Source organism: Rhinopithecus bieti, unplaced genomic scaffold, assembly GCF_001698545.2.
Source record: "Rhinopithecus bieti isolate Rb0 unplaced genomic scaffold, ASM169854v2 scaffold_25304, whole genome shotgun sequence".
Taxonomy (NCBI): Eukaryota; Metazoa; Chordata; class Mammalia; order Primates; family Cercopithecidae; genus Rhinopithecus; species Rhinopithecus bieti.
In genome coordinates this window covers 629,954-650,801 of record NW_016811568.1, presented here as the reverse complement: position 1 = coordinate 650,801, position 20,848 = coordinate 629,954, and the positions used below count along the sequence as shown (strand labels likewise).

The 20,848-nt window shown below is 54.4% G+C and overlaps 1 protein-coding gene across 1 annotated transcript in view; it reads right to left on the bottom strand.

Moving 5' to 3' along the window:
• Window positions 1-16,812: 16,812 nt before the first annotated feature.
• LOC108543558 (proline-rich protein 2-like) overlaps window positions 16,813-20,848 on the bottom strand; it is a 39,736-nt gene continuing 35,700 nt past the window's right edge. Inside the window, exon 4 of the mRNA XM_017894088.1 lies at window positions 16,813-17,774. Coding sequence (XP_017749577.1) covers window positions 17,379-17,774 — 396 coding nt within the window. The 3' untranslated portion in view covers window positions 16,813-17,378. The remainder of the gene's footprint in view (window positions 17,775-20,848) is intronic.

Below are 20,848 nucleotides of genomic sequence, written 5' to 3'. Positions count from 1 at the left end.
TGGACTGTGGTCATCAGTTTACTTATTTTCCTTCCCACCAGACTGTGAGCTTGTTGAGTAACATCATGCATTTCTGGATCCCTGGCACACAGGAGGCACTCAATAAATGCTTGTGTTTGTTGGACAGTTTGTGGGGACTGGGAGGACCTTAAAATGTTCAGAGAAGAGGAGATAGAGTCTCAGAGACAGGAGGGACGGGGCATGGAGTGAGGCTTCACTGTCCAGAGGAGAGGGTTCCGATCCTGGCAGCCTGGGGACGGATCTGGCTGGACCACTTACTTCTCCTCTCCATGCCTCAGTTTCCTTATTTGTAAGTGGGCATCTTCAAGCCGCCTCTCATGGTCGTACTGAGGTTGTACGGAGGGAAGGTAAGAGGAGTGCTTTGCAAAGCCCCTGAAGGTGTGAGTCTTCCCAGCACTGTTCTAGGGGCTTCAGTGGGCCAGGATGGTCCGGAGGCCTGCGCCAAGGCCCCTGTGTGCTCTGGGAGGCTGACCTCGTCCTTGAATTGCCTCTGGGTACAGGCCAGCACCTCATCCCAGCCTCTTCCCCAGGCCTAGTGTAGCCCAGCAACCAATGCTGAAGGGGGCAGGCCCAGCAGTGTATGCTGCAGCCAGAGCCAGTGGGCTGAGGGGCGTGCGCTCCTTCTCCTCTGGTACCCTCCAGAAACCAGCAGCCTTTCCCTCCCGGCCTGCCCTTGGCTCTAATATCACAGGCCACACTGTGGGGAGAGGGTCCCCTGCCTGTGCTAAGCAAAGGTCAGGAGCAGAGGCCTCCCACCTGCCACCAGCCCGCCTGCTCCATGGCCTGGTCACACCCACAGCTGACCCAGCCTCCCTTCACTGGGATTTTTATATTTTGAGCAGATGAAAGATTCTGAAAGATTCTCATTCCGTGTGTGTGCGCGCACACACACGCACACACACTCGTGTTTTGGCTGGGATTAGCTAGACCCTGGCTGCCAGTTCCTCGGAGCTCTGCTGTGTTGAGAGGACATCAGACGGCCTGTGCTGAGCCGCTTCTCGGGGGCCCCGAGCCTCCTGCACATCCTAGGGCAGGGTACTGGGGGTCAGGACTGGGAGGAGAGAGGATGAAGGGGCAGGCCCTGCTGTAGGCTCTGGCCCACCTCTGGCCCTGGCCCCAGCGAGGGTTGGGGCCCAGCCCTGCCTCCTGCTGGCCCCTGTCCCCCTGGCTGACCCCGGCTCCCCAAGCAGCAGCCGGCAGTGCAGGGGGCGCATGCGTGCGGCGGGAGTGAGCCGGCTGTGGAGAATTAATATTCCTGGAACATCGCCCCGGCCGCCTGCACACGCCGAGGAGAATATTACGGCGATTAGCGGTGGGAGTTCGGCCTGCACGCAATATCTGGATGGAGAATTCGGTGTGATTAATCTGGCGCTAAGTAGCAGCCTCCGGGGTCCGCAGGGCTCTGGCATGTTTGGAATGGGAAAAAAGCTCGGGAGCAGAGCAATTCTTTGGGGGTCTCTTTGGGGGTCTGCCAGGGTGGCAGCTGTGCCCGGGGCAGGCTGCAGGCTCCTGGTGGCCCCAGGTGGGCAGATCATCCCTTATTTGCAGCCATCGGCAGACTGCCAGCAGATAAAAGTGTGTGTGGTTCAGCATCTCAGCCCATCTGACACCTATCTCAGACCTTTCTCTCCCTTTAGCCGCCTACGTGCAGGGTCACAGACCCACATTGGAGTTGTAGCTTTACCGCATGCTTCACACCACCTTTCGGGGCCTCAGTTTCTTCATCTGTAGAACAGGATGCATCATTCCTACCCTGCCATCTTGGGGAAAGTCACTATTGTTTTTCCCACTTCATGGAAGAGGAAACAGACTGTGAGCGTTTTGCACAGCCAAGAGTGGCTCTGTGCTATGCAGATATTAAAGATTATTGTTAATAATTCTGGCCGGGCGCGGTGGCTCAAGCCTGTAATCCCAGCACTTTGGGAGGCCGAGACGGGCGGATCATGAGGTCAGGAGATCGAGACCATCCTGGCTAATACGGTGAAACCCCGTCTCTACTAAAAAATACAAAAAACTAGCCGGGCGACGAGGCGGGCGCCTGCAGTCCCAGCTACTCGGGAGGCTGAGACAGGAGAATGGCGTGAACCCGGGAGGCGGAGCTTGCAGTGAGCTGAGAGCCGGCCACTGCACTCCAGCCTGGGAGGCAGAGCAAGACTCCGTCTCAAAAAAAAAAATAATAATAATAATTCTACAAAGAACCTGAGTTCAGCAGCCACCAGTTCCTCTTGCTTTGTCTCTACTCTTTGGACAATGGCAGATCTGGTGTTTGGAACCTCCCAGAGCGTGTTGTTGGGATGTGGTGGCAGGGAGAGAGCACTGGTGGCCCCATCTGTAAAATGGGTGTAAAAATACCTCACTTCCCTGAAGTGGAGATCAAAGTGAGAAAAGCAGGTGACTGTTTTAAGATCTGCTATTCTGGGGCTGTTTTGTAGTCTAACTTAGGGTAGCAGTGGAGACCCGGTGAAACTGGTGGTGATGTAGGTCGGGGAACGTCTGTTGGTTTGGCCTTCCTCCCAGTCATCAGCCCCAGCCTGACTGCTTCATTGGATGGAAGCACTGAATGCCAGGGCTGGAAAGGAGCCTCCTGATCTTCCCCAGTGTCTTCATTTAAGGGCAAGGAAACCGAGGTGCAGAGAAGGAATGAGGCCTGCCCAGGGTTGCACCAAAGTGGTGGTGTGAAGGGAGGATTGTGGTCTTTGGAGCCAGCCAGACCTGCACTGACCTTGGGCAAGTCTGTCTTTCTCTGGGCCTCGGTTTCCTTATCTGTAGAATGGGAACGTTGTGCCAGCCTTTTGGGGTAGAACAGTGTAATGGGCAAGGAACAGAGCAGACACTCTGTTCTCTCTCTCTTTTTTTTTTTTTTTTTGATACGGGGTCTCAAAAATACAGCCTGTTGCCCAGACTGGAGTACAGTGGCATAATCTCGACTCACTGCAACCTCTGCCTCCCTCCCAGGTTCAAGTGATTCTCCCACCTCAGTCTCATGAGTAGCTGGGAAGCACGCCACCATACCCAGCTATTTTTTTTTTTTTTTTTCTGAGACGGAGTCTTGCTGTGTCGCCAGGCTAGAGTACAGTGGTGCGATCTCGGCTCACTGCAACCTCCACCTCCTGAGTTCAAGCAATTCTCCTGCCTCCACCTCCCGAGTAGCTGGGACTATAGGCATGCGCCACCATGCCCAGCTAATTTTTTATATTTTGGTAGAGACAGGATTTCACCATGTTGGCCAGGATGGTCTCGATTTCCTGACCTCATGATCTGCCTGCCTTGGCCTCCCAACATGCTGGGATTACAGGCGTGAGCCACCGTGCCTGGCCATGCCCGGCTAATTTTTGTATTTTTAGTAGAGACGGGGTTTTACTGTGTTGGCCAGGCTGGTCTTGAACTCCTGGCCTCAAGTAATCCACCCACGTTGGCCTCCCAGAGTGCTGGGATTACAAGAGTGAGCCACCACGCCAGGCCAGCACTCTGCTCTCTTAACAGGAAAAGGTCGCGTTCTACTGGGAGCCCAAGAGGGCTTTCTGAAGGGTGCCCAGCACATACAACTGGCCTGCCTCCTCTTTGCCCAGGGTGCTGGACTTGCCGAAAGCTCTTATGGTGAAGGAATTCAACCATTGCACTTTTTCACTCAATTGCTTCACGCCCTGTGGGTTGAACATTTCCAAATCTGATTTGCAAGACTTTTCTTTTCTTTTCTTTTTGGCTAGTGAGGCTTTAGACTTCCATGCAACTCACCGTGCCCAGAAATGGATACTGGATCAATTGTCTTTACTCCCCCTTTCCCATGCAAGCAATGTAATGGCCTTTGAAAGGGGGTTGGTTTGTGGTTTTCCAGCAGTAGAATGGTCTGTGGTCTTGAGCAGCTAAATTTGAAACCGGGCTTTTCAGGAGGATCAACTGAGCGCTGAAACAGCTGGGCACAGTGCACGGTGGCAGGGGTCAGGGAGAGGCAGGTGGGGCTCCTTGGGCTATGTTTTCACTGCTGACGCCTCAGTGCCGGGAACAGTAAGAGCTCACACAGCCCTGCTTGAGTGAATGCATGCATACATGATGGGATGGATCTGTGCTATGATGAGATGCAGTAGAGTATGTTGGTTAAAAGCCTAGGCTCTAGAGCTAGACAGCCTGGAGTGGAACTCTAGCTCTGCTCTTTGTTAGTGGTGTGACTTTGGGTAGCTCAGTTCAGTTCTCTGGGCCTCAGTTTGCTCATCTGTGAAATGGTTGAACTAGATGATTCCAGCATTCCTCCCAGCTCAGATGTTCTGGTTTCTTTCTTGGCCTTCATCCCCAACAATAATGTGCCCAGAACAAAGGCGTGGTGCTCCCTGAGCCCTCTAGCTCAGCCACCACGCTCCCAAAAACCTGTGCTCCCAAATAGAGGCAACGTGTCCTCTTTACCCAAATGTGCCTGGGAGTTGCCGCCTTGGAAATGTACCATTTTGCTTCGGGGGCTGGGTGCCCATACCCTTCTATTTTTTTGCCCCCTCCTCCCTTCCCCCCAGCCATCCTGATCCAGCTTACATACCTCCTCCTCCAGGAAGCCTTTCCTGATGCTGACTCCCAGCTATACTCCTTTCAAGGCCCCTCTCTGCATCTTTTGCTCCTGGCCTGGGATCCCACCTCACTCATGTTAGGGTGTTTGTGAGAAGTTGTTGAATAATTGTGCACACATGTCCTCCACGGTTTAAGGGACTGACAGGAACCCACATCTATTCCTTATCTATGAAGTGCCTGGCCTGGTGTGAGGAGGCACATTTGCACTCCTTGTCTGAAATTACCCACTCAAAATCTCAGTGACATAAAGAGTGTTACCCTGCTTCCAAGGAGGAAACTGAGGCTTGGCAAGCTTATTTGGAGCCTAGTCTCTGATCCCCTGAAGCTCATTTTCTTCCCACTGCCACAGCACATCTCTCTCAGACTGTGCTCTGTCCTCTGGACACCTTGCAGACCCTGATCAGATAAAGTAATCATGCTGGCCGCTAACTGGGATCGGCTCCTGCTTGGAGAGGCCACGCCGCTGTAAGCATTTTGCATCTCTTATCTCATGTAATCTTACAGCAACCTTATAAGGTAGGTCCTATTCTTATCCCCGTTTTACAGGTGGAGCATGTGTGGCTCTGAGAAGGAACTTGCTCAAGGTCACACAGGAAGGAAGTGGTGGAGCCAGGATTTAAAACCAGACAGCCTGATGTTGGTGCCTGCCAAATTGAATTGCAGTTCTTCAATTCACTGTTTCTGTCAACCTTGCCTAGGTTTCTCAGGGCATATTTCTTGAGTATGCACTGTGTGGGTCAGAGGACAAGGGGCAGAGGATCACAGACCCATGTCCTTGGCCGATCTCAGAGCCCCACTGGGAGGGGGCAGGTACAGCTCTGCTAGAGTCTTTTGAGGGCCTGCCCTGTGCTGAGACCCTCTGAAGGGACACTGCTGTTTGCTGTCAGCTTCACATAGGGTGGGGCAGGCTCAGAGGGGTCAGTGGCTTGTCTAAGGTCACCCAGTGAGCAAGTTGGTGAGCCAGGATTTGAACTTGAGCAGTCAGCCTCAGAGTCCCTACCCCTTTCCACCATTTCTTCCTGCCTTCCAGGACACAGCATATGAGCTGCTATGGGGGAAAAGCATAGAAAGTGGCATTTGACTTGGACTTGGGGGTAAGGCTTCTCTGATGAAGTGAGGTCTAAGTCGAGACCCTCATGTAATGCAGGAAGTGGTGGGAGTAGGGGGAGGAGAGGGAACAGCTTGTGCAAAGGCCCAGAGGCAAGAGAGAGCATGGTTTGTTTAAAGAACTGGATGCAGTGGTTCATGCCTTTAATCCTAGCATTTTGGAAGGCTCAGGTGGGAGGATCACTTGAGCCCATGAGTTCGAGACCAGCCTGGGCAACACAGTGAGACCCCCGTCCCTACAAAAAAATGAAAAAAAAAAAAAGAAAAGAGAACAGAATGAAGGTGTTTGTTCTAAGTTTCTTCACTGGCATTTCCAGTTGCAATCTTTGAGTAGTCAGTTTATCTAGAAGGGTTTACTGACTGCCTCATGTGGATTCTGTACCATGTTAGGTGTTAAATGCAGACCCAGCCCTTGGTAGGGGTAGGGACTAGAGCATTGCTCAGTGGGGGTCCCAAGGACTGAGGTGGGAACAGTAGCTCCAGTATTTGGGAAAGGCCAGGAGAAAAGGAAGTACTTTATAGTCAGTGGGAGCTGCCTTGTGTCCTTACCTGTAACCCTGACATCCTAGATATGGAAAGGATGAAATGAGATAACCAGGACCTGGCGCTTAGTAGGCCCTCACCAGATGCCAGGCACAGAAGCTTAGTGGCAGGCGTGTGCCAAGTTTGGGGCAGCCAGTGGTCAGCAGCCCAGCTGCCCCATGGCACCAGGGAAGAGGGGAAGGGCGCTGCCGGGGAGTAGGCAGAGCAGGGCCTGGAGAGGGCCTGGGCCAGGAGCCTCAGGCTGAAGCGAGCATGGCAGAGTGAAGTGCATGGTCTCTCACTGAGGGCAGAAGCTGGAACACTGGATGGGAAAGGCCCACCAGGCCAAGGATGACTTGAATAGCTATGGAGGAGGCAGCTCAGGCCAAGGATCTGGCCGTGGGCCCGAGTCTAGGCACTGGACATTTGGGTCTCTGTTCTGTCCCAGTGCTTCCTGGGCCTTGGTTTCCCCATCTTGACATGGGGCATTGGTACTTACCTCTTAGGCATTGCTGTGGGGTAGGAAGCGGGGTGTGAAGCGCCCGTGCTGGGCTTGCAGGTAGTAGGTGTTCAGCCCCTCAGAACGAATGCTGCTGCCATACACAGAGAAACAAGAGCCAGGACCCCAAGCTAGGCCTCCTCTTGCTGTGGCCTCTCTGAGATGGGACTTGGGACAAAGGGTGGTTGGGACTGCCATGCCCTGTCCTTTCCAAGCTCACCTTTGTAGGGGCAGCCTGGGCTCACCTCGGTGGTCTTTGAAGGCTTTAAAAAGCCCTGGAGCTGCTCAATTAGCCCTTCAGGCTCTGGGCTGTTTTGCTCCTCACATCCCAACTCACCTTCCTGCTTTGCAGCTCAGATATGCCCTTCCCTTTCTGAGCCTTGCCAGGTGAAATGCTGCCCTCTCTGGTCCTCATGACCACCACCTAAGGTGCTGGGTGCAAGTCTCCGGCACACAGTAGGTGCTCTATGAATAGTCGCACTTGCCTCTACCCCACAGTCTCCAAGCACAGCAGTGAGCTGCGATTCTCACCTGTGGTGGGCGTTCGCCCCTTTTAAGCCATTCACTCTGGGGCCAATTATAAATAGACACATAATCGCCCCTATCTACAGAGATAAGACATACTCTTCAGATGAGCCCGCCCCTCCCCTGCCCCCCTCCACGCTGGCACGCGCTCTCCGCAGTTGAAGGCGACGGAGGGATCGGGTGCTCCCCTCCCTCCTCCATCTATCCATCCCTCCTCCCCGCTGCTCCTCCATCTCCACCCTGCAGAGGTGAGATCGGCAGGGGCCGTGATGTCAGAGGCTCAGCTGATGTCACCGCCCCGGCCCTGTGACTTCACTTGCTGGCTTGGGCAGGAGGAGCCGCGAGGAGGCTGAGAGCCGAGAAACTGCCCCCCTTTCCTTTTTCTTCTCCTTTTTTTCCTTTCCCCTCCTCCCCCGCCTCGGCTCAGGAGTTGTTTTCCTCCCCGGTGGTCGCCGGGCTGGCAGGGGGTCTGGGGCAAGGGCCAGGGAAGGATGCGGCTGCAAAGGTAACGGTGTGCGCGGTGCCTCTTCCGCGGTCGTGAAAGTTTGCTCTGGCGTGCGAGGCGTGCCCGCCGGGTGCTCCGCCGCACCGCGCTGCCCTGGCCCGAGGCTCCCCGGGGGCGGGCAGGAGGCGCGCCGGGCCAGGGCAGGGGCCTCCCGGGCGGCCTTTACTGCCTTGTCCCCATCAAAGGCCGCAGCTGCTCGAGTGGCGGCTGTAGCTTTGAAACTGCCATAAAGAGCGATGGAGGGCGGGGAGGCGGGGGATGTTCAGAGCAGTGCCCAGGAGGGTGGCCGGGAGAGGAGGGGCCCGAGGGGGCTGCTCGGGGAGCGCGGCAGCAGCAGGGGCGTGAAGGGCAGGGCCCCGGGTCACAGTCCCAGGGGCCGACTGCCCGCCCCCGTCCCTTCTGGTCCAGATGCAGCCGCCCTGCGTGGCCAGCCCGGGTGTGAGGGTGCAGAGCGGCGGGGGGCGGGGGCTGGCTGCTCCCTCTCCCCCCCTCCACTATTTCCAGGCATGTTCTTCCACCTCCAGCAGGCCATTTGTCAGCGGTGATGCGGGACAAAGGAGGGGCAGTGGGTGGTCTGCTGCGAGTTGGGCGATGGGCACGGAGCGAGGGCCGAGAGAAACGCCAACAATGAAGAGGCAGATCGAGGGCTTTGCTCATTCAGGCTGTCGAGGGAGCCGTCATTTTGTGTTAGCGTGTGTGTGTCTGAGGTGGGAGGAGGGAGAGCAGAGAATGACAGGAGAAGGATTATGACATTGTGTTGTCTCTGTTTGTGGTAAATGCAAATTTGGCACCAGTGGTTTCCCGGGAAAAGCAACAGCAAGTAACCCAGGCCGAGGCCTTGGCCCAGACCCACGGAGGGAGCCCGTGCGGGGCGGCCGGGCATGGGGCTTTATTTGGCCCTCCCTTTTTTTCTATTTGGCGTGTGAGTCTTCCATTTATTTTACAGTGAAGAGCTGGAGACAGACAGGCCGGCAAGGCAGGAGAAGCCGGCCCCCTCCTCCCAGGCATGGCAGCCCCTCCTCAGCTCACCCCGGAGGAGGCCTGGGCAGCTCTCCCAACCCCCAGGCACTGTCCCAGCTCCCTGACCTTCCTCCCAGGTCTCTGCCCCCAGCCAGAGTCACCGTTCCATCGTTCTCTTAACCTGGGCAGCCTGAGTGTCTGAAGGCTACTTCTGCCCGCAGTTGCTTCCCAAGCGTAACCAGAGACCGAGAACCTGGGACCGAGGCTGGGATGGGGCTTTGCAGAATGAAGGCCAGGGCCAGGCACTCCCCTGGCTACAGTGCTGGCCTGGCTGGCCTGGAGGTTGGCAAACAGCTCTGCAGCCAGGGGCTGTTGGCACAGCCTCCTGGACCTTGACTCCTCTGACAGGCCCATGAGGGCAAGGGAGCTTGAGCCTGCCCTGGGCCAGGAAGCGGCCATGATACAAGTCTCTGGGCTGCCACAGGGCTCAGACAGGTGCAGTGACATGGACACAGGTGGTCAGTGTGTTTACAGCAGGCCTCCAGAGAATGCGTGGTGGAGCAAGATTTACCAGGGCCAGGCCGTAGCTCAGGCCCTAGCAGACTGTGAGTTCTAAGCTGAGAAGCCAGAGCAGAAACCATCTACAGGTGGAGGGTCAGGGGAAGGCTGTGGCCCTCCTTCCAGTCTCCCTTTCCCTGGAGCTGGTCCCTCACCTGACCTCACCACTTTCTCTTTTCTGGTCAAGTCTTCTGGTCTCAACTCACTTCCTCCAGGAAGCTTTCCCTGTCCTCCTCTCAGGTGAACTTCGGTCCTGTGCCTGGCCCACTTTCTGTGCCCTCTCACAGTCCTGACCACACAGAGGTGGGTCTGTCTCCCTGTTAGGCCTTTGGGTGCAGAGCCTGGGTGACCATCCTTGGGTACAGGGACATTTAAGGCCTCCCCTCTGCCCTCCTGGCACCTGCCCAGAGCTGGGCATAGAGGAGCCCTGTGCCTAGAGCTCAGAGGAGCAGACCCAGACTCAGATTCCCCCAGGAAGTGGGACCACCAGGATGGAACAGCTGCCCTCTCCCCATGTCCTAGATGGTGTGATGGGCTCACTTCCTTTGGGCAGACTCACCCCAAGGGGTTTTTTCCCCACAGAAATCTTTTCCCTGAGTTCCCCTGTGAATTCTGACAGGGAAATCAAGAGAGGCTTCACAGAGGAGGTGGCATTTGAAGGCCTTGAATAGTGAGTAGGAGTTTGCCATGCTAAGGCAGGAGAGGGTGCACCATCAGAGGGAAGTGCAAGAACAGCGCATCCAGGGTGTAAGAGGTGGGTTGCACTGTGTGGCTGAAGCTGTTGGAAGGGACCAGTGGGGAGAGGCGGTGACAGTGGAAGTGGGACCCTTGTTTTGCTGGCTGGGGGAGCCACTTCTGGAGGAAAGAGAACTTGACCTGATGACAGTGCCACATGGACACCGCAGTTACTGCAAACTCACCTTCTGGATGTGCCTGGATGTGCACTTTGGACCTGTTTTCAGGATCTTGCAAAGCTGGCTTGTTCTAGCTGCTCCCAAGGCAGCCTCTCTCAGGCTGCCTTGTGCTGGGATTCCCAGATGGCCTCAGACTTGAATTTAAGGACCAACTCGGGTATTCTTTTAATTCGGAGTCTCAGGACCAGCCCAGGCCACATTCTGCGCTGGAACCAACTTGGAGGGGAAGCAGTTTGGACGCCGATCAAGGGGTGAAGGTCCTCCAGCCTGAGACCCTGAGATGACTGGAGGCTCCTGTGGGAGACTGGGGTGGCTAGTCCCCCAGACCTATCCCCAACTGAGATGGCAGCACAGAGGGGTGGCCAACGTCCTGGGGCCAGACTGCCTGGGTTGAATCCTGGCTCTGCCATTTCCTAGTTGTGTGGCTTCAAAGAAGTTACCTGCCTTCTCTAAGTCTTTGTGTTCTTGGGTAATAATAATACCTACATCACAGGGCTGAGGTGAGGATTATATGAGATCATTCTCACAAAGCAGTCAGCCAGAGCCTGGTTCCCAGGGGGCACTGAATAATTGTTAGCTTAAAAAAAGACAGCTCCAGAGAGTGAAGGCTCTAGCACCTAGTATCTGGGGGCTAATCACTCAATCCATCTGAGCCTCAGTTTCCCTAGTTGTAAAATGGAGATGGTCATCATGTCTGGTAATAATAGCCAAGACCTAGGAGCACTGACTGTGAGATTTGCAGGCTGTGTTCTAGTTGCCTAACTATGTATTAGCTTAATAGTCTCTCCCCACTCTGAGCCACATGTAGGGGCACAGCAGGGCCCAGGGCAGCCTAGAAACTAAAAGTGTGCAGGGAAGAGCCCCAGAGATTTGGTATTTTCTGGGTGAAGCTAAACCAGCCCCCTTGCTTAGCAAAGGCAAGAACAGAGGGAAGTGGATGGCTGGAGTGTGAGGCATGGAGACCACAAAGGCCCACCCACCACTGTAAATGAGCTGCCTGGGGCTGGACGCCCCTCATACATGGCAGAGTCACCTACACACCATGGGGCCTTGAGCGCGTCATGACCACCATCCTGGACTTTGACTTCCCTAGCTGTGTGAGGCGGACTTGGGTCTGCTCACTTCTCAGATCTGCCACTGCTCTAAGGGGCTGTGATTCTCTTGTTGCTTTGATTTTCTTGGAAGGTTTCCATGTAGGTAGTGACTTGGGCGGTATCATCTGCCGATTGATTTTTCCAGAAAGGATGCTTTCTTCCCTCCCCCTCTGCACTCAGCCCATAGATAAGTGACCTCTTGCCTAGCTTTCCCATTTCTCCTCCTGTCCCCGCTAGTAACTCACCTGGTCTGGGCTGGGGAACCGAGAGGGCCCAGCCCAGTAGTAGCTCCCCAGAGGGCGCATAAGCCCATAGACACCACCCCCCATCACCTGTGAGGAGCACCTGGGGTGGTGTCTACGGGGCTGGGGAGCCACATCCAGCCCACACTTGGCTTTGTGAGCCTGATTGCCACGGAGTCCCCCAGTGGCTCATTCACTCAGCGGCTCCTCCCCAGTGGCTCCTCCCCTCAGCAGAAGCTTTGGGATTCAATAGGTGCGGCTTACTCCTTGCTCCGCTGTGGCTGCTGGGTGACTGCAGGCACCACACTTCCCTGAGCCTGTCTGCTCACGGGGTGAATGATCCCGCCTCACGGGGTGCCTGAGGCTGGAATGACGGCAACTTCACTTAGAGGTCACTGCTCTGACGGCCTGTGTGCCCTGCAGCCCGGGGGGGGGGGGGGGGGGGGCGGGTGACGTTAATGTCCCCATTCTACAGGTGAAAAGGCTGAGGCTGCAGGACCTTAGGGAGCTTGCTGTAGGTCACATCGCCCTCTGTCCTTCCTTCCTTATTTTATTTATTGAGACGCAGTCGCTCTGTTGCCCAGGTTAGAGTGCAGCAGCACAATCCCTGCTCACTGCAACCTTCACCTCCCAGGTTCAAGTGATTCTCCAGCCTCAGCCTCCCAGGTAGCTGGGATTACAGGCACGTGCCACAGGCCTGGCTAATTTTTTGTATTTATAGTAGAGACGGGGGTTTCACCATGTTGGCCAGGCTGGTCTCGAACTCCTGACCTCAGGTGATCCACCCGCCTCAGCCTCCCAAAGTGCTGGGATTACAGGTGTGAGCCACCGCACCCGGTCCTTCCTTTCTTTTTAACACCCACCTACTACCAAAGGCACAGAGGCAGATGATGCTGGGAGCCCGTCTGAGGCAGGACGGGTAAAGGAAGCCTAGAGAGCCCTAGGGGAGGAGGCTGGGGAGGCACAAAACTTGTGAAGAGGTGGTTACCATGCATGTCTGTCATTATTTGCCCACAGAGGGATATACTGATCATAGGAATAATGGTCGTCAGGTGAGCAGGGGAAGGGGTGCCCTGCGCCATCATGGCTCCTGAAGAAGATACAGTCGTGGTTCCCTCTTCCCAAGATGTTTCTGCTCACCTTCGCTCAGGACATGAGGTTGCTTAAGGGCAATGTGTGGGTTCAGAGCCGGCCTCTGCACTCACCTGCATTAGATCTCAGGCTAATTATTTATTGCTCTGAGCCTCAGTGTCCATGCCTGTACATGGGGATGGTCACTGTATTCACAGTGTTGTGAGGATGTTGTGGGTGAATGCAGGTAATGCACTTAGCACCATGCCCAGCTGGTGGGCGAGCTCTAGGAATGTTCTCTGTTGTTGTCCTCTTGAATCAGCCTTGCCTCTCTCCTCAGCATTCCCTCAGCACCTGCTGTTAAGTCAGCGCCAAGCCCAGGGAGCCTCCTCCTGTGCCCTGGGCTAAGCCGCCAGCCTCAGGGCCTGGGAGCTGAGCGTCTGGATCTGCCGCGCAGGGGGAACAGCCTCTGAGAATTGGTGTGTTGGCTCCCACTGCTGGCGTGACAGACATCCTGAGGAAATATGTCACTTTACAGTAGTTTTCAAAGAAATGTCTAGAAAGCTCTATTAACCCTATGGGGGCCATTCATAGCCTGGACTTTTGTTAGGTCCTAGTCTGAGTTTTGTTTTGATTTGCTGAGGACCCGCCCTCTCCTGGGCCTCGGTTTCCTCATCTGTAAAGCAGTAGCTACCTAGCTCAGAGGGCTGCCTATGTCAGATGAGACTGCTCCTGTGAAACATGCTTTGTAACCTCAAAAGCACCTTACAGAGCTTTCGGTTCTGTTTCTGGTCATTCACCTGACGGCTATGGGCAGATGCCTGGCCAGGGTAATACTGTGTGCCCAGGCTGGGTGTGTGCAGCAGTGGGATGCCAGCTTGGCTCTCAAGGGCTCCCTGAGTTGTGGCCTCACTAAAACCCTTTTACTTTGTAATTTCTAGAGAATGTGGAAGGCTTCACAGGCAGCCTTGCTCCTTCACAGGGAAATGATAAGCATCTTGTCCTGGTCACTGGTTCATCCCACGTATGTTTTTGGAGCAGCTCCTTGTGGTGGGCACTGGCCTGGCTGATGGGGATGAAGCTGAAGACCAGAGGTCAGCCTTGCCTTTGAGAGCTTGGTCTAGGAGGAGGGATACGGAAACTCGCATCCAAAACCCTGATGACTGAGGTTCAGGGTGACCTGACACAGGGCCTGCACTTCTCAGAAGAGGCTCAGCCACAGGGCAGGATCGCGTCTAAATGCATATTGGCTTGTGTCCTCTGCTCAGAATCCTTCATCATCTCCTCTTTTTGCCCAGGGATAAAGTCGCAAAGCCTCTATGGCCTGTACAGTCCTGCTCCAGCTACATCTCCAGCTTTCTTGTTTCACTTAAATTACCCTGCAGGCCCTGGTGCCCTTCCTGGAAATCTACTCGCTCCCTCCTACCACAGGGCCTTTGCCCATGCCATGCTGTCCGCCTGGAGCTCTCCTCCAACTTCACCATGTGGTTACTTCCTATTTGCCTTTCAGGTCTCAGCTCAAATGTCCTAGATCCCCGAGGCTCAGGGTCCCTGTTGTACACCTGCTGTGCTCCTGTCACACTTTCTTACTAATTTGTATCATGGCTGTTATCAGATGATTATGTGATGATTCTTTTTCTAACCGCTGCATGGCACCATAAGCTTCATGACCACAGGGACCCTTAGGATCAATGCTTGCCATAAGGGCTGTCAATGTTTGTTGAATGAATAAGTGTTAAGGTAAGAGTGTGGAGGAGGTGGCATTTGAGTAAGACTTGAAAGAGGGTATAATTTCAATCTGTAGGGAGGAGGGAAGGGCATTCCTGCTGCAGGGAGCAGAAAGGCACAGGACAGGAAGCCAGCTTGTCTAGTTAGGTGGAGAGGCAGAATGAGACCTGGGAGAGGTCTGGAGAAGCAAGCGGAGCCAGATAGGGCTTTGTATTCCAGGCTGATAGGAACAAACTTGAATGATGAAGCCACTCAGGAACCACTGACAGACTTCTGAGCCAGGGGAGCAAAGTCAGAACTGGCTTTGGATAACTAATGAATCCGCCACAGGGATGGGTGGGCAGGGCAAAGCGGCTGCAGTCAAGAGGACCAGTTAAGAGTTGGAGAATCCACGGCTCCTGCTGCTTTCTGCTCCCCTGGAATCAAATGTTGATTTGGCAGTTATCCCCGAGAGCTTGCAGGGAGATGCAGGGCAGTGATGAGGAACCTCACACGGCGTGGTTGCTTCCAGAAGACAATCGCCTTGGTGGCAGGGCAGCTATTCCCGAGTCAGTAGAGGGAGAGACGGAGTTGATTGAGCATTGGCATCTGCGTTTCTTGGCTTCTCCTGTTGAGAAGGCAGCATCCAGCTCTGCATCCCTGCACCTGTGTTCTGGTGCCTTCTATTAATAAGTGGTCCAGGAATCTTGATGCTGAAGGACCAATCTGTGGCAGAAGATGAGCAGAAACATTTCTGTCAAATGCCCAGCAAACAAGACTTCATGCCTCTGTGGGGAGCCAGCAGATAAGAGTCAGGACTCTCGAGGACCTGAGGACAAATCCCAGCACCATCACTTAGCAGCTGTGCACCACCAGGCATCTTCTAAGTGACTCTGGGCTTTCATGTCTTCAGTGGTGAAAATGGAGGCTGCCCTGGGGCCATGAAGGCTAAGGTTAAGTGACATATATGGATCCCCAAGCACGGGGAACACTGGAGGCTCAGGAAGTAGTGGCCATTATCATGGCTGCGTTTTTCTCCATGGTTTGAATTCTTAGCGGGAAGCTTGGGTTTCAGGCTTAAAAATGAAGAGCATGTCAACAAAACAGGATGGAACAAAGTCTTTTCCCAGCATGCCTCAGCATGTGGCACTGCCTTCCCGTGGAGCCCAGACAATGATATGGCTAAAAGTCTTGAGCTTTCAGGCAGAAATAATCCCAAAGGAAAGGAACTTCCTTATTGTCATCTTGTGACAAAGCCACGCAGGGGCCCTGCAGCCTGTCAGATTCAGCTCTGCCCCCTCCAAGCTGCTCTGTGCCTCAGTTTCCTCATCTGCAAAATGAGGCAAGAACAGTACCCACTTTATAGGGTTGTTGTAAGGATTAAGCAAGTTACTGCAGGAAAAACGCTTAGAGCATGCCTTTGTCACTGCGACTGTCAGATCATTTCATATTCAGATTAACTCTTTGTAGTGCCCTGAGTAACTCTGTAGGGGCTTTGGAGAGAGGTCTGAGTTCAAATCCTAGCCTCTTCCTAGCTGTGTGACCTGGGCAAGTCTCTTAACCTCTGTGTGCACCCATTTCCTGCTCTGTACAATGAACAGGACAATCCCTGCCTCACTGGTTCGTTGTGAGGAGTGAATGGGATCCCTCAGGGAAGGGCGAGGACTCCCCTGAGGCAGGCAGCTCACTTGGCCCCTCCCAGCCCAGTTTACAGCTGAAGGAATTGGATGATTTAAAGACACACACTGGTGAGACCAGGCTGGCCCCAGCTCCATGACCGGCCCAGTGAGAGTCCAGCCACTAGGGGCAGTGAGTGCCGGGCAGGTGGGGGTGATCTGTGCACCCGGGGCTGCACGGGCTTCCCGTTTCTTGGCCTCTCCTCAGGTGTTGGCTCTCTGCTCACCTGTGGGGAAGATGTGTCAGTCGATTCACAGCAGCTGCTGCTTGTTGGCCAGACTGTGGTCTTCCCAGCGTGGGGTCTGAGAGTCTGAGGCCCCCCCACCTGCCCCAGCTGCCCAGTGTTTAATATATTACTGTGGGAGAGGTTGGTGCTGCCCACGCCATCCTCTTACATTCTTTCCCTTATTGGCCTGCAGACTTTTGGTCCCACTGACTGTCTTTCCAGTGTTTGCTGAGTGCTGGGAAGCCTGGTGGTTAAGAGTGCAGCCTCTGAAGACGTGGGTTCAAATACCAGCTCAGCCTCTTCCAAGCTGTGTGACTTGGGATAAGTTAAACTCTTTGCCAGCTACTCGGGAGGCTGAGGCAGGAGAATGGCGTAAACCCGGGAGGTGGAGCTTGCAGTGAGCTGAGATCCGGCCACTGCACTCCCGCCTGGGCGACAGAGCAAGACTCTGTCTCAAAAAAAAAAAAAAAAAAAAAAAAAACTCTCTGCACCTCCGTAGCCCCATCTGTAAAATAGGAATGATAACAGTACCAAACTCATTAGACTGCTGCAGAGATGAAGAACTGGGATGACAAAGGGAAATCTGCAGAGTGCCTGGTTCATAGTAAGCCTGGATTCCTCTGGGTTGTATCATCCTCACTAACATCATTTTAATGGACATGGTGCCCTACCCTGCACAGGATGCCGGAGACCCGAGAGAAGCAGAGGTGTCTCTGCCCTGCATATGCTCACAGTCCAGGGGGAGAGATGGCTGCATCCCAGATTAGGATGCCACACTTCTATCCTGGAGGGCAGAGTGAGGGGCAAACCTAGAGAGCAGAAGTTTCTGTGGGACCCCGTGAAACAAATCCATACCAGACATGTCAATGCTACAAGGCTCTGCAGGATTCCACCCTTGCCCAACTCCGCAGCTTCATCTTTTTCCCCTGCACTGGGCACAGTCCTCCTGGGCACAGCAGGTGGCTCTCGCCCACACCCCTACGTCTCGGTATTCTCTGGTCCTCTGTTTTGAAGCCCTCCCTACCACCATAGCTTTAGAGCCTCCTCTGACCTTGCACCAGAAGGAACTGTTCTGAGCCCCCATGCTCCCTCCATGTGGGCTCAGAGACTTGCACAAAGCAGGGGCTCCTGTGGAATGAGGGCACAGAATGAGGGCGTGCCCACAGAGGCTCTCCACCCCTGCTGTTTGTGCACTCTCAGTATCCTTGTGCTTTGCAAGGGGACAGTGCGTGGCTTGGGGACAGGCACAACAGGAGGCTGTGGGGAGTTTCCCACTCTGTTAGCCAGAGGCTTTTGTAGGTTGCCTCCTGGAAGACTGCAGATGAAGCCCTGAGCTTGTGAGCAGGAATTCCAGGCCTCCCTCTTGGTGTGATTGAGTTAGCAGGCGGCCCCTCCCAAGAGGAAGGAGAGCTGGAGCTTGGTGAAGGATAAAGGTGAGGGCTGTGTGTCTGCTCACCAGAGCTGGCAAGTGAGGAAGGACATCCGCCTGCTCTGAAGGCACTCCGGCTCACTTTGCACAAGTCACTGATCTGCCGAGCAGGGCCAGTCTCCTCAATCAATCCACGCTGACAGATGGTAGTAGAATCAGTGACCTAGAGGCAGAAGGCTCCATTTGTAATCCTGGAGTGGCCCAGGCGCCTGGAGGAGGGCAGAGGAGTTTGTAATAAAAGGAGTGATACAGTGTTTCTAAAAGCCGTCTTTGAGCCAGAGGAAGAGGCAAAGGATTAATTTTGTTTATAGAATTGATACACGGATTCAGTTCAATGAGTAATTTTGAGTGGACTGGGTTAGGAGGGAGGGGAAAAAACTAGTCTACTGTTTTGTTTGTTTGTTTGTTTTTTACTGTTCTTTCCTTAAAGAGCTCCCAATGTGGTAGGAAAAACAGGATCCATGCATTTGAGACAATGAGAGAACAACAGAAAACACTAATGTGATTTCAGAGGAAGGGGCTCTCAGTTATTGAGTAATCTTGGGCAGAACTTAACCTCTTTGAGCCTCAGTCTATTCATGTGTCCTATTGTGTCCATATCATAGAACATGCAGCTAGTGTTAACAGTGCCTGGTACTACACTGAATTTTTTTTTTTTTTTTTGAGACAGAGTTTTGCTCTTGTCGCCCAGGCTGGAGTACAATGGCGCAATCTCAGCTCACTGCAGCCTTCGCCTCCCAGGTTCAGGCGATTCTCCAGCCTCAGCCTCCCAAGTAGCTGGGATTACAGGCACCCACCACCACACCTGGCTAATTTTTGTATTTTTAGTAAAGACAGTGTTTCACCATGTTGGCCAGGCTGGTCTTGAACTCCTGACCTCAGGTGATCCACTCGCCTCGGCCTCCCAAAGTGCTGGGATTACAGGCATGAGCCAATGTGCCCAGCCTATGCAGCTCTCTTGAGAGTCCCACAACACCTTATGAGTGAGGTAATTAAAAAAAAATTTTTTTTAAAGTAAATACAGATGGGGGGAGTCTCACTGTGTTGCCCAGGTTGGTCTTGAACTCCTGGCCTCAAGCAGTCCTCACACCTCAGCTTCCCAAAGTGCTGGGATTATAGGTGTGAGCCACCACACCCGGTCCAGTGAGATAATATTATCTCCATTTTATAGCTGAGGAAACCACAGGGGGAAGTGACTTGTCCAAGGCCACACAGTGCAAGAGTAACCTACGTCTTCCTGTTGGCTATGATGCCCATACACGTTCTCTTTCCAAATGGTACCAAAAGAGAAAGCGGCAGGCTTTCAGGGATAAAGAGGCCCAGCTGGCCTGGTCCTAGGACTGGGGAAGTTTCCAGGTGGAGGTCATCAGGGCAATGTTCTGGCAGGGTCTGAAAGGGCAGGGAGGGGCTGCATGGTTATAAGAGGCAGGAGCTGACAAGAGCCTGGACTCCAGTTATCCGTCTGCATTCTTTATTCCTTCCCTTTCGAATGAGACTCTGCGACAGATTGTCACCATCCCCAGGGCCCTGCATCTGAGACGCAAGTGAGCTTACGAAGAAGGGAAAGAATGGAGGAATGATGGGGCAGGCAACTCTAAGGAAAAGCGATTCACCTTTCTTCATGAATTCTCTCAATAAATTGAGGGTGCCCCCAACACCAGTCTTCAGGAAGCTCCCCTGCATTCTCCTATTTTTGTCCAGAAAACACGGCCCTGTGCTGAGCGCCTCTTCCACCTTTTCCCTTTATGGCCCTGACCCCAGGAGAAGCCAGGTACTGGTCTTTTAAGTCTTGAGGCCTGAGAATTTGAAAATGAAACTCAGAAGAACAATGGGAACAATCAAAGGGCAGGGCCTCGTGGCTTGTTCAGCTCTGCCCGGAAGAGCCTGGCATGCAGGAGGTGTTGGGGAATCAAGTCCCTAGGAATAGTCCTGACCTGCTTTGGAGCCAGCCCCCACTTTGTGAGACTGGACAGAAGCCAGAAGAAATCACTGCCTTCCCCAAGGACATGCTCCTGCCAAGGGGCCCAGGACCGCCTTGGGCCCTGCCTCGGACCCTGGGACCCTCCTTGGGTAGCCTGAGAAAAGGCCAAGCATTAACATCTCTGGCTAGGTGGGGTGAAAGGTCAAAAAGTAAAACCAGGCCCACTGGGGAGCTGTGTACCTCAAATATATGGAAATCTGGGTCCCAGACCACACCTGGTTCCTGTCAATCCCCATCTGCTGCTGGAAGCACTTTCCAATCCCAACTGACTTGCAGGTTGGGTTGCTTCAGGAGAGGAAGCCACATACTCCCCTAACATCTAGGACAGACGGGAGCCTAATTTAGAATCGGCAATTTTAGCCAACATTAGGGACATCTAATCCAAACTTTCCTCACCCACAGGAAACTGAGGCCCAAAGTGGGAAGAAAAGTTGGCCAGGTCAAAGGTCAGGGGCAGGATCACAAATTCTCAACGTATTCTACCCTTGCTGGCCTTGTCACTTTTGATGGCCCTGGGGGCGCCAACATCTACACAGGAGTTGCTCTACAATTGCGATTTTCTTTATAAAGAAGTCAAGCCCTTTCTTTGCTCTAGAAACACATAAGGTCTGCAAAGGAAGGCTGGAAACAGGCTGAGGCCTTGGCACCGCAAATCCTCTGCCTTATCGGCAAATTAATTCGGGACCCTGGGCGCAGTCAGCCTGGCATTGCAGCTTCTTAATGCAGCAGCAGAAGGCAACTGGAGCGTCCATTTTACAGGTGAGGTACGTGGGCCTCCCTCCTCGCGTTTTCTGCGGTGGAAACTGAGGCTCTGAGAGCATCCAAGCCCTTCCTCCACGGATACCCGGCGCCCATGGGCGGGGACTGCCAGGGACCCAGGCGGGACCAGCTAGGCCTTGGGCTGCCCCCGGCCCAGAGGGCTCTTGGTGGGCAGGAGCCGCCCCCACGCCCTGCCCGACTAAACAGGTCACCGAGAGGAGGCCGGGCCCTCGCCCGCGGGCTTCCCGGGCCGCGAGAGGCGCGATTCTGGCATTGGAGGCTCCAGGGAACTCCAGAAATCCCAGAGAGATTCCGGGCCACCAACTCCCCAGAAAGTTGGCTCGCGGCCACCCCCAAGACGGCCCTGAGGCGCGGGCCAAGATGGCACTGGGCTGGCGGCGTACTGCGCCCAGCGGCGGCGGAGAACCTCGCGCGACCCGGCCGTGGGGTGGGGTGGGGGGGTCTTCGCAGCCCCTGCCCGGCGCGCGCTGGCCTCG